A 16374-nucleotide genomic window follows, 5' to 3' on the forward strand; every position below is an offset into this window, starting at 1 on the left:
ACGGCAGGGCAAAAGACCCGTTCCGTTCCGTTTACCATTACTTTTTCAGAAAAGTAACGCGTTACCGGCAGCGTTACTCAAAAAGTAACGTGTTACACAAGCCCTGATTAAGAGCACACCAAAATTTGGTTTTGAATGATTTAGTTTGGGGTTGAAGTGGGCCAATGCTAGAAGCCTTATCCACCAACATAGGGGACCTAGACTCCTCGAAAGTGAAAGAGCTTCCTTGAAGTCTGGTTAACTGGATTTCCATGTTGAGGTCTCAAGACACGAATGTGGCAACCCCTTGAGATTATCGCATGGAAAATTCAGGAATCAAAACCAAGAGAACACAGGTTGGGTTAAAACCAGGAGGATCAGACTTTTAGTTTTCTGGAAAGATTATTTCTCGAGGAGATTACTGATGTTGATTGGAAAAAAAAATGTTTGTAATTTTCATTCCCACTGTCGCCAGAACAAAACGCTGGAAGAAACACTTGTTCTTTCCGTAAGTAGGACATGCACCATAAAGCATTCATGAAATTTTTTTTTTCACCGAATACTGCATATTAGTACCAAAAGAAAGTACTTGAGTTGGAGTCTTTGAAGATCTTGATCTTGATACAAGTTCAGGATTAAGACGCTTGTCTTCTGAATGAGGCGATTTTATTAGAGCTATCTAGGAAAAGATTTAGCGATTAACAAAATGCTTGCACAAACATCTCAAAGATGTTCTTCAAAAACTTGTTGGTGGTGGCATTTGGCAAGACGCAATAGTTCAACGGAAACCAGGCATTCTCAAAGTTGTCGATGGGGTATTTGATGTACTCTTTTATCAGCATAAGAGCAAAATCAAGCATCTCAGGCCGAGCTTGGTCTTGGGCCAATACGTTACGTTTCCTCAGATCTTTCTCCAAGGCCTGAAATGGACACCATTTTTTTTTGTGTGAATAACGACCATTTGAAAGAAAAGTAACCGTAAAACTGTTGGGTTAAATGAAGAGCTCTTGAAAGGTGGGACATTGTTTTCAAACCAGGGCGTGGCAGAATCATTAGCAAAATTTGAAAGAGCAAAAATTGCCGTTGAAGAGTTATGCAAGAGAATATTAAAAAAGAGAATTGGTACATTGTGCTATAAGCACTCTCTTCTATTGAGCCATTACAAAAAAGCAGCAAAATAATTGGGTTAGAAGTGTGTTTGTTCTACCTGAAGAGCATCTTCGGCGGCAAAAGTGGAACTCTTGGGATTCCATTGGGAGCGCTGTTCTTCCGACTCAAAACAGAGAGATCGCCACACCAACGTGATACGTAGCTCATTCATGTTGTATTTTCCAAGGACCTCTTGGTCCTCATTCACCAGGGTCCAAGTGTCTTGAGAGCCTTCCTGCCATAAAAGTTGTGTTCATATAGAATACAAGCGAGTATCTAGTACAATATCATCCCCCCCAAACAATAGTCAATAAAGAAGAGGTGTGGAATTACCGCACAAGTCTACTTCCTTACCATCTACCTACTACCTCATTGTAATTACAACCCTTTAGCCATCACTGTATTGATTAAACTGTCCTTGGGACTTGGCTTACGTACATCCAATACTAATTTGGCCACCCGCTTGCCAATATTGGGCGCCACTCGACCAGGCATGAATCGGTTGACCCCATGAATGACCTTGATCCCATCCAAGACGGATCCAGTGTTGGCATTGGATGGAAACGAGGTCACGGGACCTCCGGGTCCATCCGGGTACAAGAAAAAGGAGCCTCCGTTGATCGTCTCATTCAAGTGAAGATAAGCCACACCCTGGACTTGGGGCATGGCCTGATCCGCCCACAAACCCGATCCCGCCATGGCCAAAAGCAGCCATTGAGGAAGATTAAAGCGATTAGCACCATCTGGAATGTTAAACGGTTGATGATGAAAATTTTTGGTTGCTCACTCACGTGGCTCTGGGCATAGATTTCTAGACGCTGGATGTCGGACGACCGACCACTCGGTTGGCTAAACAGTACAATAAACCGGTTTGTAATCAATTCCCAGGAGACCATCCATTGTACTGTTTTACCAGCCGAGTGGTCGGTCGTCCGACATCCAGTGTCTAGAAATCTATGCTCTGGGTCAATTACCCAGAAACCCAGAAAATCTTCTTTGCTTGAGAACGTTCTTAGAAGACAAAAAAAAATGATAGTACAAAAAAATTCCAAATCGTGAATCTTTGATGAACAAGGGTGTTTTTGTGAATTCGTTCCTTGCAAAGTTAAAAGGTGTATTTTTAAATTTGAACAAAAAGTATTTGAAGCCAATCGTTTATTTGGCCTAACAGCTTGGCATTAGTTACTAGGATGGCATCGGCGCTAACTGATGCCCCGTTTAGAAACCCTTTCAAGACTAATAACCGGTGTATGCAATATCAAAATGTTTTTGTGTTGGCAATTAAGCGAGTTTCTATTAATGATTTCAGATGCCTTTCGCATCCAATTGTAAGATAAACGTGACATTTTGTCATGAGCAAGTGACGGATTAAAAGGCTTTTTTAGCAATTTTTCTTTTCAAACGTTTCACCCTTTTTCACGCTTTTTGTCATATTTTTCAAAAAATTGCATACTCTTACGAACTTCTAGATATGTTTTCTCTCCAAATATAAGAAAGATTTAAGACCTTTTACAACGTTTTTCGAAATATAGTACGAGAAAAATGTTATAACCCAAACAAAACAAAATATTTGTTTGTAATTTTCATATCAATTGCGATGTAAGTAACTTGTTTTTGAACCTAGCCTTTTGGTTCGAACTGCATTATTTGTCTTTTTTACCCCTCTTCAAGACGAAAATCGATGTTACAGCTATCTATCATTAAGATCTCTAGGGATTTCACAAAGTTTTTCATTGGCAGTCTAGTTTTTAATGCTTTTTGAAGTCGCAAAAAATGTTCTTAGTGCGCCACCTAGTACTATATGGCTCAAGTTTGTTTCTGTTTCTACATAATCCATCATATATAACGCCACTAATAATGTATTTTATTTCAGTTTATAGAAAAAGTTACAAGAGTGCTATTTGAGCAAAAATCTGAGGAATCAGGCGGATCTAAATCCACAGTGAGGTAATTCAACAGTGCGTTCTTTGTCAGACCTAGTTAAGAATTATCATTGATTATAACCACAAATAAATTGCCATGAAATGAATGTAATCAATGGTAATAACAATCACTTTCTTTTCAAACTTGTGCAGTCACAATTACAGGGATAGCACAAAGTTCAAAGGCGAATACGTCGTTTGTCAATTGGAACTCACGCATTCAAACTTTGGGTAACCTTTTTGTTTCCAATTCCTTGAGGGATAAACTAGCCTGGTTTGCTATGAAGTTTTGAAACAATCTGGAAAATATGATAGGAAAACGGTTCGAAAACTTGTCATAGCACTTCACAACCAGGGCAAATCCAACCAATAAATCAAGGTGACCATTAAAAAAAAGAATTCAAATTTTAGAATTCTTGGACTTTATGAAGACTTTATGTCTTCTTAGTGTCCAAAGAGAGTTTTCTAACCAAACATAATCAGACGTTATCACGGACTTGGTACATCCAATGATTGCCCAAAAACGAGACAACCAAGGTCAAATCGAACGCTTGTTGTGAAGTCAACATGTGGACATTCCCATAGGGACAGTTCGTGCCCTTGTAGATGTCTTTTTCTGCATTGATCTCTATAAGAAAATGCATCCCCAAGCATATGTTAATTTAGCATCAGGGGTTCGCCAAAGACATAAAAATTTGATGGGATACATTTGTCCAGAGGCTACAAAAAACGGCAGAAACTTGTTCAAAAGAAAACATTCTTTTTTCTGTACAACGATGTATATCTAAGAATTATTCATAAGTTGGTGTGTGAAAGTGAGTCATGCGGATGATAAATTGATTGTGATGCGTCATTGAAAAACCTCAACTACACAGGTCCAAATGTAATGAGTTACACAATTCGCAATTACTCGGAGTTTATCTACTATTAATTGCAATTACATGAAAACAGGTCCGTTCTTCGTCTTGTACTGACAGTACTTACTCTTAAACCAGGGCAAGTCGTAATGCATCGGAAGGTCTTGTCCGGGCAGCATCATGACCACGTTCACTTGAACACGGTCAATCACGGGATAATTGGGCCCGCACACCGTCTTAGCCGCGTGCAAGTAGTCCTTGGATTCGAAAAGGGACTTCAGTTCAGGGCGCTTCAGATCATCACCAAAAATGTGGTTTTGAAATGTTTGGATGTTGTTCACCATCTGCGTGAATTTCTCCTACAAACAGCACAACAATGAGTGATGAGTTATGAGTGAATCACTCAATCTCAAACACAAGATTTTTTTTTTTCGTTTTTTGCGGACTTCCATACCGCTGCTGGGATTGGAAACCCAGCCGTTCAAGGCGCGAAATTTATTCATTTATTTATATATATTATTTGATCGACCAACGAATTAGTGTTGGCTGATCTAGCTCACCCTTGAATATAAGTTTGATCAGGGATTTTCGTTAATAATTTGTCGTGCAGATTGAAAATGCTAATTAACTAGCTTCAATCATGGCCCGATATCGGTTATGAAATCCCTTATAACACGTCAGAAAGTTAACATATCTATGAATTGCGTATATTTTGTTTATCCAGACTTCAAGCCAAGAAATCGAAATCTAAGATTTCTACCGAGAAAACGTAGAGAAACAGTTGTCTAATCGCGATACTTTTTTTTTTGCAATTATGCAAAGTCCAAGGTTAAAACGAATTTCAAAAACAAATAACCAGACATTTGAAAAAAACGTGATGTTTTAAAATACAATGTTTTGTCACCTGAAACCACATGTCTGACTTTAAATAGTTTGACAACGTTAGAGGAAAAATAAGAATCTTCAACTTTAAATACAACTAAGAATGTCAATAGTCGTGCTCCAAAACATTTAATGGTTCATAAATATTGCAAACGGCAAAAACACGGCTAGATCAAATTCGTTGAGCAATCAATTTGTACAGAGTCAGTAAGCGACTTAATATTTTCTCTGGCCTTCTTGCATAATCTCAAAATTTTTTATATTATTTTGGAACGATCAAAAAGCCACTTCGTTCAACACTCATTGCAAATTGCAGAATAATCAATGTAGCCTCATAAAAGCCCAAATCTATAAGTGATAACTAAGTGAGTTTCCCATTGTCATTCATTGGTATTTTGAAACTTTAGATTTGTAATTTTGTCTGCACGTGAGCTTTTAACGTGGGCTAAAATTCCACAAAGCAATAAAATCAAAGCTGTTTCTCAAAAGTTTTTTGTGAGCCAAAGAATCGTCAAAACATTGTTTTGGCTATTTCCGTCAAACATTATGTATGTGATCACATGTCAAAACAAAAATCAATTAGCACTCATAAAAGGCTCTCTACAGGCCGAAAACTAGTGCACAATAATTGCAGAATGCTTACCTTGGCTCCATAACGGCCTCCAGTGAACATATAATGGGATGCCATGTCCACACGACTGGGAAACACACATCGGCCATTTCTCTCCACAAGGAATCGATGCGGACACAATCCTTCTGGAGTTAGAGGCTGGTCAATGAGCACGACAGCATTGGTGAAGTCCTCGGCCGCAGTTTTCAGCACCTTTTGGGAGCGAACCAAGTCTTGAAGGCTGTCCAACTCGGACTCTGTCCATACATTTGACAAATGGAACCATGGTTCGGTTTGTTCTAGAAAGGAGTTTTGGTATCAAAGAGGTCAAGTTTGCCGAAAAATGGCTTTATCTTAATGCATTGCACAAAGTTTGTTGAAGAGGGTAAATTCCTAACGTTGTATTTGGCCTTCCACCATGAGATTCCATGTTGAGAGATTTTAAGATGGTCACCAAGTGTCTCAAAAATAGTCTTGATCATATCTTACTTGATCTACCTCCTGTGACCGCGTGAAAGACGTATTCAGTTACATTTTGGCCTTGATTTGGAAGAATGTAAAGGCATCTTCTATTGAAAAAGTGATTTTTTTTACCCAGTCGCAATTCAAAATAAGTGCTCACGAAACCACGTGGGGGTATCTCATTGCCAGAGCAATTTGGTCTGGTGTCTTACCGAAGACGGGCAGGGTCCTGTATCTGATCCAGAGAGCGGGTGACAGAAACACTGCCAAGAAAAGCAAGGTGACATTTATCACAGTGCCCATGGTGGAAAGATGTGAGCAACTAACGTACTACTCAATCAAATAAGTGGGACTTAATTATTTCTTTGATAAGATATGAGTTTGTAAGAGCCCGCATGTTTGCTATACAACTTTTATTGAGCTAACTACCTCATATCAAGTCGAGCCCAGTCGTTGCAAAAACTAATCAACAAAAAGAATGCTGAAAGAAGGTCTTAAATATGTGCCAAAAGAGGACTCGAGACTGAAAAATAAAAGCTATAACATATTTTCACGCTTGTGAACAAACAAAAAGCAATGTTACCTTGAGTGTTCTGATGAGCTCTTCCCATACTATTTGCATTGCAGTGTGTGCAGAAATAGATATTTTTTGAATTGAAAGTAGATGTCAGAAGATACTTTTAAATTTTGTTTTTTTTTGCGATAGTCTTGACACGACTCGATTCAGCATATTCAAACACAGAACACAATCATTTTTGATATTGGGACATTCAAGCAGGGAAGGAAGATGACGACACCATCAAATTTTGAGAGGCCTTTTGACTTTTGAGGCTGAATAGTTCTTTGCTAAGGGATTAAATCAGGGTTCCAATCACTTCATTAATCGAAAGGAATAGTGCTATAGCATTGTAATTTAATCAACTGCCAGTATTACTCATCAACATGTTGAAAAATACGCTTTAGGCGAATAAGGTTGTTTTATGACTTCATTTTCTTGAATTTAAATTTTCCATTTTTGCAAAAGACTTTTTTCAATCTGTAACAGGTTTTTTGTCTAATATTGGGCATTGTATCTTGTTTTTAGTTCCGCTATTGTATTGAAAAGTACCCCAGTGACCTCCCAAAACTTGTACTGATATTATCAGACAACAGCAACTTAAAGGAGTCAATCCCGATTCTATCTTAACAACATACACAGAATGTCTTTTTCAAAGTCTGAATTGTCTAAGATATGTCAATTTTTTTAAACCGATCCATTAATTTTGCTTGGTTTTCCCCCTTTTGAAAGATATTTTTTTCATTCATACATCTTGGTCACACTTTAGCAATCGAAAGTTGTTTTTTTTATGTTAAGCTGTTCCGTTTCACAAAAAGTAACAAAAGTCTTTCTTTGACTTGCATTCGTTCGTTTGGCCAAATACATGTGCGTTTTCACCAACTAAAATCACATCAAAGAGCTATATTACCATACGAAAAGGAAAAATCCCGTGATTAACGGATCTCAAAATATTATGGAAGTTAAATTGTCCCTTAACCCCAAGTAGAAGTACAAATGTTTTAAGCGTTAATGGCTAAGGTGAATACTAAATTCTAAAAAGAAAATGTCCGGAAGAAGAACTTTCTTGCGCCGTTCTACAAAAAGCAATATGATTTACATTCTGCTTCACTTAACCAATATGAATTTTGGTCTTTGTTCAAACACGCCCCCTGTTCACTTTATCTGAAAGGGTCCGTTAAAATATAATTTGACCACATGCAAGCCCAAGATATGGATTGGGAAATTCAGGAGAGACGGTCAAAATTATGCTGTAAAAACTCTAGTAAAGATTGGATGACACTTGAAGTTTTGACCCCATCAGGTTCCAGCACCTACACGAGCTTTGATGAAATTGTTTTGCCAATCAATTTCATAAAAGCAATTTGATTTCACCAAGATTGCATCTATTTCGCCGAGATTGTAAAATTGTAGTTGTCGGTGGGTCAACATAGCTTCTCTTCTTTGTCAGACCTAACAGGGATTTGGGTTTAGCGAGTGCTCAAGAGCCTTACCATAACCCTTGCAATTATTTGACGGCAAAAGCCTTGAAAAATTGAATTGTCGAGGTTCATTCCTGTTTTGGAGCTCGCTCTGAACAGTCTCATTTTAGTTTGCTGCTGTTCTTATCTCCCTGGAATTTCGAACCAAGGTGTGACTTCCTCTATTGCTCCTTGGTTGCTGTGCACGTCTAGTTTTCGTGATGTTTGTGTGTGGGTGAATGAATGGGAATTGCCATTCATTCACTCAATTAGGTTTGGTTTTTCACGGCTCTTTGGTAAGACGTAATTACTTTAAAACCTAATAAGTTTATTGCTCGTTTATATATAGCTTTAGTACTTTCTCTCTGATTTGTACGGTAGTATTTCTAGTTCCTAATTTATTCCAATTTTTCAAGGGGGAGATATGTCGCTCCCCAGGAACTATAGGCCGATTTCTCTCACTTCGAATATTGCGAAGGTGTTTGAGAATATCATGAAGTCCAAATTTGTTGAAATTTTTGAAGTCAATGAAGTCCTTCCTCCTAGCCAGCACGGGTTCCGAGCACATTTTGCCCCGTTAACCCAACTGATTGAGCACTTAGAGCAAGTCATTGAGGGACTGGAAAGACAAGAGTAAGTAGATGTTGTCTATCTTGATTTTGCCTAGGCCTTTGATAAAGAAGATCATGGCCTTCTGTTGAATAAACTTCATGACATTTGGATCCAAGGCAACGTTCTCAGTTGGATAAGAAGCTTCATTCAAGATAGGAAGCAAATTGTTAAGCCCATTTGGGCTCCAATGAGTTCAGCAGGTTTGTAAAAGGTCGAACAAGTCCAAATATGTTTCACTAGGAACATCACAGGAATGAGAGAGCTCTCGTATTGGGAGAGGCTAAAAAAGTTGGGACTCTACAGTGTTCAGAGAAGGTACGAAAGGTATCTGGTATTGTACGTCTTCAAAAGCATCCATGAGCTTTGTCCCAACCCAGGATTTAGGGTCAATTCTAGTGACCGTAGAGGCTTAATGTGCATTTTGAGAGCACCTTCAAGCCCTCGAGAATCCAGGCTAGTTCGATCGAGCAATGAAGTCCACTTCTCTTCTTCATTGTTTAATTTGCTTCCCTCTGATATTCGTAGGGAATACGTAGGCCTTGTTGATCCGGTAGCATCTTTCAAGTCAGACTTGGACCAATTTTTAGATAGCATTCCTGATCAACCCTACATTCAAGGACTAGCTCGGTCTGCCATTTCAAATTCGTTGGTAGACCAAATATCATATAGAGACTGAAAGGTAATAAAAAGACAACTTATATCCTTTCATTATATTTGCACTGGGGATTGCATTCCCTGTAGCGGTTAGAAAAGCCCGTGAAAAAACAAACCAAAAAAAAAAAATCATGGGCGGAAACAGGCCAGAGCTTCGGGTTCTTGTTATCATGTCACTGAAATACTCGATTGTAAAATCAACGAGCACAAGACGAGAGATAGGAATACAAAGACAAAAAGTAAATATCTCTGGTCAACGATATGTTTAGTCAGTAGGAGCTAGGAGACGTCTAATCGATTTGTGTTGTTGTGCTTTCAAGAACGGAAAAAGTATTAGTAGTAATATCACTATGCGACTAACAAATAATTCTTTCTTTCATTTGCTTTTTTGGCTAACAATGCATTCATTTGTCGTAGAAAGCTTCTACGTATTTTGAAGTCAAAATCAATCATGAATTTGAAGGTGAAGAATTTCAAGGTGTTGATCGAAATTACCTCCAACAGCTTTTTTGGCTAAATGCAGTGTGTTAGCACCGAACATTTTTCATGACCCAGCCAGCGTATGTACGCTCAATTTTTTTCTAAAACTTGGCGTGAGTGTCAAAAAAATTGTAGTCCATCAATTTTGGGGGATTTCTTCCAAAGTGGAGAGCAAAAACGATTCAAAATTTTTTGCTAGTTTTACAGTGAAACCTGTTAACCAATCAATAAATCTAATTATGAACTAACGATGATTAACTAATTATGAATATAAAATATAGTCATTTAGTAATAAAAAATATATCTATTGACTTGTAGAAAAACTGATGTTTATTAATTAGTAAAAATCTATTTCTTAGCTAACGCATGTATCTGATTCCTCTGTAAAATCATCATATTTCGAAGCACATTATACTGTGTGTCACTTGTCTCAACCGATCTAGAAACGATGTTGTTCGATTTGTTCCCTTTCAAAATCGTGGACTTGTACATCTGTCTTGCTCATTTTACCCCTTACTTCCGACTGGCATAATAAAAACCTAACAATATCTTTTTCAGAATCTTATGAACATCGTACTAGATTGTATCCACTAGATATTGTTTACTCAAACAAAGATGTCGATGGAGCGGATCTTTCACATACATTTTTTCACTCTTACATTTTGCTCTCATACATATTCCTGATGTCTGTGTACGCAAATAAATAATCGTCATACACCAACCTACACGTATTGACAATAAAACATTTTTGGATCCGTTTGATAATTTGCAAGCCTACTGAACTAAGTCAAACCCAACTGGGCAAAGTATTCTTAAAGATGTTGTTGAAAAATTGACTTTGATAACATCTCTGGTTTTGATGCCTATTTTTGGTCAGCTCACGTATCTGAATGTAACATATATTACAAATATACACCATTCCCGGACCATCATGTCTCATCTCTAAGATTTTATAACACGTTTTATTCCCAGGGAACACCTGGAACTTGAAACAGTTCCGAATAATTGAACGTTGTTTTCATGAATTGGTAAGGAACATGTCAAGATTGGATTTCAGAAAAGCTACATGAAGTAAACACTTATTGAAACGGATCAACGCTGTTTGGCACCCGCGTCCAAATGGTCCAAAAAGGAGAGTTTTACTTTTAACATACTCCATGCGGATCCCACCGCCAGGAGGGTACGAAATAAGGGATTGCCAGGAACCACCCTCGATCCTATGGCCCATAACAAAACCGAACCTAACACTGACAAGGATCCCAAATACGTGCTGAAAAATTAAGCAATGATGAGCGGCTGTCATTTTTACAGTATGCGATAAAGATTGCAATGGCCTTACCTGTACATGGCTCTGTGACTCAAGGTGAGTCCGCCCATGTGTCGCCGATTGTAAAGATGTAAGGTTCCACCGGCAATGGAACCGGCCAAGAATAGGTTGGTGCAATCAACATTTAGCCCAATACTGCAAAACATGAGTCTCACTTTAGGATAAATTGTGTAATTCAAACTCCCGCCATAATAAGCAGCTGACCTGATTCAATGCAGCAATAGCATGGACAAGGTGCCCAGCTAACCTTAGCCATGTTTGCATGAAATGTGTCATCTTTTTGAAATTAGTTCATTGCTTTGAGTAATTAGCTTTCAATATTAAGCTCTAAAAGCAATACGGTGTCAAAACCATGAACCATATATATATAGCCTTTGATTATTTTCTTGAGGACTTATTAACCGCTATCAAATACATTATTGCCAAGCCTAAACTCTATTTCATCATCATTTGGTCATTTGCTCCACTTGAGACAATTCTAGCCATGAAGTAGTTCAAATCATGGAGGGGTGAGGCTTTTCTTTTATGCGCTTCCGCTAAAACCCAAAGTTCCACAAGAACACACAAAAATTCAATATTATAGACAGGGTAAATTTCCCAGGGCAAAAAGGTACAAGACATTGTGGCTCCTCAAAAAGCAACAAAGTTCTAACAATTAAGCCAAGAATGAATAAGATATTGAATTGGTGAAACATGTTAACCAGAAAAAGTCGAATATGACATTTCTGGAGGCGAAAATGTTAATTTGGGATAAATTTTGACCAAAACCACTTGAATTTTGATATGCCCCGAAATTGCAAAACATTGCAACTACTACATATCCAATTATTCTGTTATTATTTTTTGGAGTAGTAGAAGATAGTCAGATTTCGAGGAATTGCGACTATTCCGCCATGCCAATTTACCGCTCTTGGTGGCCCAACTTAAATAAGAGTATAAGATTCTCACCTCCTTCCCAAGTTTCGTAACAGCTTAGGATTTAGAACATTTAGAGCCAAGAGGTGAAAATCGATCGCCCCAAATAAGGGAACATAATGGTACAAAATATTAGTTTGGGTCCACGGTTTTTGAAAAGGAGAGCTCAATTGTTGACACCACCGATTTAAAACAACTTCTGGTTTCTGAGCTTTGACTGGACTCGAATTAGGAGACATGTCGCAAATCCTCCCTTGGGTGTCGTGTTTTTGTTTGATTATTTTTATTGATTAACTACAAGCGTGACTAAAACTCAGAGATTTTGGAAACGCGACAAGAATCATCATTATCACTTCCAGTGACGTAATAACCATCAAGTCAATGAACTGTCCCGGATTAGGGACGCATTTAAGGTGTGAATAGCTTGTGGTTTCCGAGAATTGGCTAAATCAATGTTTACGTCCGGTTTTCAGGCCTGTTCTTTTACCTCAAAGTCAACAACAGGGTGACCCTAAAGGAAGTGTAAAGGAAGTGAGATTTGAAATCGACCTTAGACGGATAACTTTACCCATCACCAATAACTGAGATTAAGATAAAGATAGCGTCAATTAAAATTGTTTTTTTTTTCAAGTGCTTGAATAATAACACACATGTAATTGAACGGAGGACAATTGTTTTCGCAATTGGACCCATTCACTCTCGAAACCTCACCTCTTTTTCAATTCCGACCTCGAATCCGACCTATTCAGCCAAAAGTACTTCAAATGAAAAATGAAAATGCAATGTTTAATATCCAGTTTTCCAATCTTTACGATGGTGAACCACCTTGTAGGTATTTGTGTACCCTGTTCGTAACCGCCCGATAGCGACCCAACAGATTGTTGGAGAATACTTCTCAGTCAATGTGAAGTCAAGACCGATACCAGAACAATGGTGGTGAGTGATAGTTATCATTAGCTACAATTCTTGTCTTATAAAACTTGCTGCATTGTTCCAGTGATTAGCAGATTTGACCCTCCTGCACCCCTAACAGTTCGCTTAAATTTGGAGTTTAGGTAGATTGCTACTTTCATGACAAAGCTCGTTCAATTCTTTTCTTTCATTTTCTTTGAAATGTTCAAGAATTGTTTTGGCTCACAAAAGTGCACATTAAAATGAACTTAGATCAGATATATTACAGTTTCGTGTCTCTCTCTCTGAACTTTGAAGGAAACTTGGAGTTTTTATGATTTGTAAGTCATGTCAAAAATTAGCGAATGTCGAAATATCAGTAAAAATGACTATTTCTCTACAAACTATTTTGACTACCACTGTTTATTCATCGTGGTTTTCACTATTCTTGTTGCAACGCTTTAACAATAATTAACTATGACGTATGGGCAAAGTTATTCAAAGTTTTTATCTCTATTTGCCCACAGGGTGTCATTTGTATTTTTTATATTTCGATATGTATTGCATATTTTGGCGAAATTTTTTATTTGCCAAACAGGTTGAAGTGTGAGTGAACATAATAAGGCAGCAAACCCATTTGAAAGAGTGGACATATGGTTTTTTAGGAACAGTAACTGTAACGTGTAACGCTTAATTTTGCGCAAATTTTGGTCAAGATAACTAGATAGATTTATTTTTTAGATAGATTTCTTTCAGGAACACTTTGATCATGAACTGTAATCCATTACATTTATTTAGGAACTGCTAAACCCCCGAATATATCTAAGTTTTCTACCTTGAAGAGTTGACATTCCACTCCCAGTAACGGTTAGGAAGTCTACCATAGAAAAAGACTTGGCCATGTGTTGGACCAAACACAGTCAAAATGTTGTCGTGACCCCTAAATATTCAAGAAACTAAGTTAATTTCGACTCCTTTTAGTTTGTTCTTGTTCCATCGTGTCAAAGAGAGACTTCAATTGTTCCAAAATCAGGCTCTATTGATGAAATGACCACATTCGTTCGTTCCAGAATTGTCCCACTGCATTGATCCTACTTGGATCCGCCTTTCAAATTTTAGCGGAGAAACAAGATCAAAGATTCATTGGAGGTAAGGAAAACAAAAAATGTTTGTGATTTCTAAATCAGCCAAAGACGACCCAAGATTGTCGTTTTTCAAAATATAACAAGTATTCCCCATGGCTTCTTTTACAAACGTTGTTGTTTTTCTCAATGATCAAGGGGTTCTTCAGCAGCAAGAAGCTGATTGCAGCATAACAGATCTTGCGTGAAGTTGGAAAAAGTAAATGAATGATTAGAAGCCTTTTTATCAATGCCCATGACGATGTAATGACTTTCTTCGCAAATTTGGTACTAGCACTCCAAGTTAAATTCCTCCGCCAAGGGCTAAGAGTTCTTTTCAAGTGTTGCCCACTGAAACTGAAAATCGACACAAATGTAAAGCAAGCTAGACATAAGAAAGAATCTGACATTCGTTCCGTTTTACAATTAATACATATCATTGCGTCTCTTTTTTTTGTCACATGTTCCAACCCATGAAGGAATTATTAACGACATCTTCTCCGGAGACAGTCGATGTCAGAGTTGCGAATATGACTCGGGCAAAGCCAATTATTGTTGTAAATACAACTTGGAACGCCGTTGTTGTTCCTACATTGCTGTTGGCGGATCTGGAGGGTATGCGGGCAATCCAAGTTATAACTACCCAGGCTATGGTAACAACATCAATAATAACAACTTCAATTCTGGCTCTGGATCGTGTAAGTATCAGCAGCGTTTAAGTTTAAAGCAAAAACCGAAAATCCGAACTTCTGCCCCAAAACGGGGGTTTCCAATTTTGATACAGGGTCCCTTGGGCCTGTAACCAAGTACGTGCTGTAATGTTTACAAACAATGAACAGCTGAATAACTTCAATCCCCATTATTTCATTTTTTAAATATTATTATTATTGTTTTACCATAATACCACCATTATTATGGTGTTTGGTACTACAACCTATAAGCTTGAATTCCCTTGGGCCTGTAACCAAGTACGTGCTGTAATGTTTACAAACAATGAACAGCTGAATAACTTCAATCCCCATATTTCAATTTTTTAAATATTATTATTATTATTGTTTTACCATAATACCACCATTATTATGGTGTTTGGTACTACAACCTATAAGCTTGAATTCACTAATGGTCCTGAAATCATAATCAATACCTTACAGACTATCAGAAAACCGGCCAATGTCCCCCGATCTCCTACTTCGGTTCGAGTAATAACAACGTTTATGGGCGGCGAAAACGTGAGGCTCCTCCCCAAAGTTCTCAACTCGGTGGAAGACGGTATACGGGTGGATACTACGGCAACCTCCCTGGAAGTAACAACTACTTCAACAACAATAACAATAATGGGTTTGGCAATGATTTTGGATATTCCAATGGGAACAACTACAACTGCTATTACGACAACGAGTGCCCGGGGTCCAAGAAGTGTTGTTCCCAATATGATGGATCGCGGGCTTGCGCCTATCCAAGCTATTATGGTTAAATAAATGTGGCACGCTCACTCCGAACCATTGAAGGCTGGAACTTGGAGGAAAATCATGATTACTGTGCCTCTGAGTCTTATTTCAATTTCTGAGGCATTGGTGTAGTTTTACTTGATCAAGTCTGATGCAAAGATGAATTATACAATCTACTTGAAGTTCAATTCCGAGGTCAAAACTCAATTTTTTTTCTGTCATGTATCAGATCTTAATGCCTATGCACTTCAAGTCTGACAGTCCGAAAAATCTACATAATCCAAATGATCCAAAATTTAGTGGGGAGTCATTAATAAATAAACCAATGCTCACGAATTTTCATATGGATTTAGATGTTGCTTCTTTTTGAGTGTGAGAATCAGAGTAATTCTTCTACCTATGGAATAAAGATACCTTCAAAAACTTACAGTGGATAAATAACCCAGGTTGGAGTTTCACATGCACTTTGGGACAACAATGACTTTTGTCACAAAAACCAGGAAATCAAAGCCACACACCGATTTATTTTCAGGCAATTCGTCCTGTTGACGAGGTGCAAGGTGGGAAAAGGCACAAATTTAGAATTTTTTTTCTTTGAAACGAAAGCAAAATAATTACAAGAATATTCTAAAAATTCCAATATTTAGCACTTTCAAGTCCTCGAGAGTCCGGACTAGAAAAAAATATGGAGTCCTACTCTCTTTGTTCTCGGGCTGATTCATTGTTCAATTTGTTGCCCTCAAATATTCGAAGGGAGCATGTTAGACTCAAATCCTGCTACAGGATTAACGATTGACTTGGACAAGTTCTTGACAAAAAAGTCTTGAAAATAGAATTTCATTGTTTAATAATTTATCAGATTTCAAATGTGAATGAAACTAGCCTGGATATGGACATCTAGAAAAGAGATGGCCAAAATATGCAATACATCAAATTGGTATTAGTATATGCATCTTATTGTTCAATTTTAGTAAAGAAGCACTGTTATTGTCAAGTATCAAATTGGTTCTTTGTCTGTGGATATGGTTAGCATTCAAAAAGGTGGAGAA

General features: G+C 37.8%; 3 protein-coding genes across 3 annotated transcripts; 1 reads left to right on the forward strand and 2 right to left on the reverse strand.

Moving 5' to 3' along the window:
* Nucleotides 1-623: 623 nt before the first annotated feature.
* On the reverse strand, nucleotides 624-6226 carry LOC131892053 (uncharacterized). The gene is made up of 6 exons (XM_059241782.1): nucleotides 6074-6226; nucleotides 5433-5698; nucleotides 4035-4266; nucleotides 1567-1871; nucleotides 1187-1363; nucleotides 624-899 (listed from the first exon to the last, which is right to left on the reverse strand). The coding sequence occupies exons 1-6, from the start codon at nucleotides 6162-6164 to the stop codon at nucleotides 678-680; spliced, it is 1293 nt and encodes a 430-aa protein (XP_059097765.1). The 5' UTR covers nucleotides 6165-6226; the 3' UTR covers nucleotides 624-677.
* Nucleotides 6227-10648: 4422 nt separating this feature from the next.
* LOC131891476 (uncharacterized) lies at nucleotides 10649-12334 on the reverse strand. Its single transcript, XM_059241068.1, has 3 exons — nucleotides 11899-12334; nucleotides 10963-11085; nucleotides 10649-10893 (listed from the first exon to the last, which is right to left on the reverse strand). The coding sequence occupies exons 1-3, from the start codon at nucleotides 12102-12104 to the stop codon at nucleotides 10716-10718; spliced, it is 507 nt and encodes a 168-aa protein (XP_059097051.1). The 5' UTR covers nucleotides 12105-12334; the 3' UTR covers nucleotides 10649-10715.
* A 312-nt stretch (nucleotides 12335-12646) lies between these two features.
* LOC131891474 (homeobox protein 2-like) lies at nucleotides 12647-15664 on the forward strand. Its single transcript, XM_059241066.1, has 4 exons — nucleotides 12647-12801; nucleotides 13827-13905; nucleotides 14357-14575; nucleotides 15029-15664. The coding sequence occupies exons 1-4, from the start codon at nucleotides 12796-12798 to the stop codon at nucleotides 15349-15351; spliced, it is 627 nt and encodes a 208-aa protein (XP_059097049.1). The 5' UTR covers nucleotides 12647-12795; the 3' UTR covers nucleotides 15352-15664.
* Nucleotides 15665-16374: the final 710 nt, after the last annotated feature.

This window comes from Tigriopus californicus, chromosome 12 (assembly GCF_007210705.1).
Source record: "Tigriopus californicus strain San Diego chromosome 12, Tcal_SD_v2.1, whole genome shotgun sequence".
NCBI classification, from domain to species: domain Eukaryota; kingdom Metazoa; phylum Arthropoda; class Copepoda; order Harpacticoida; family Harpacticidae; genus Tigriopus; species Tigriopus californicus.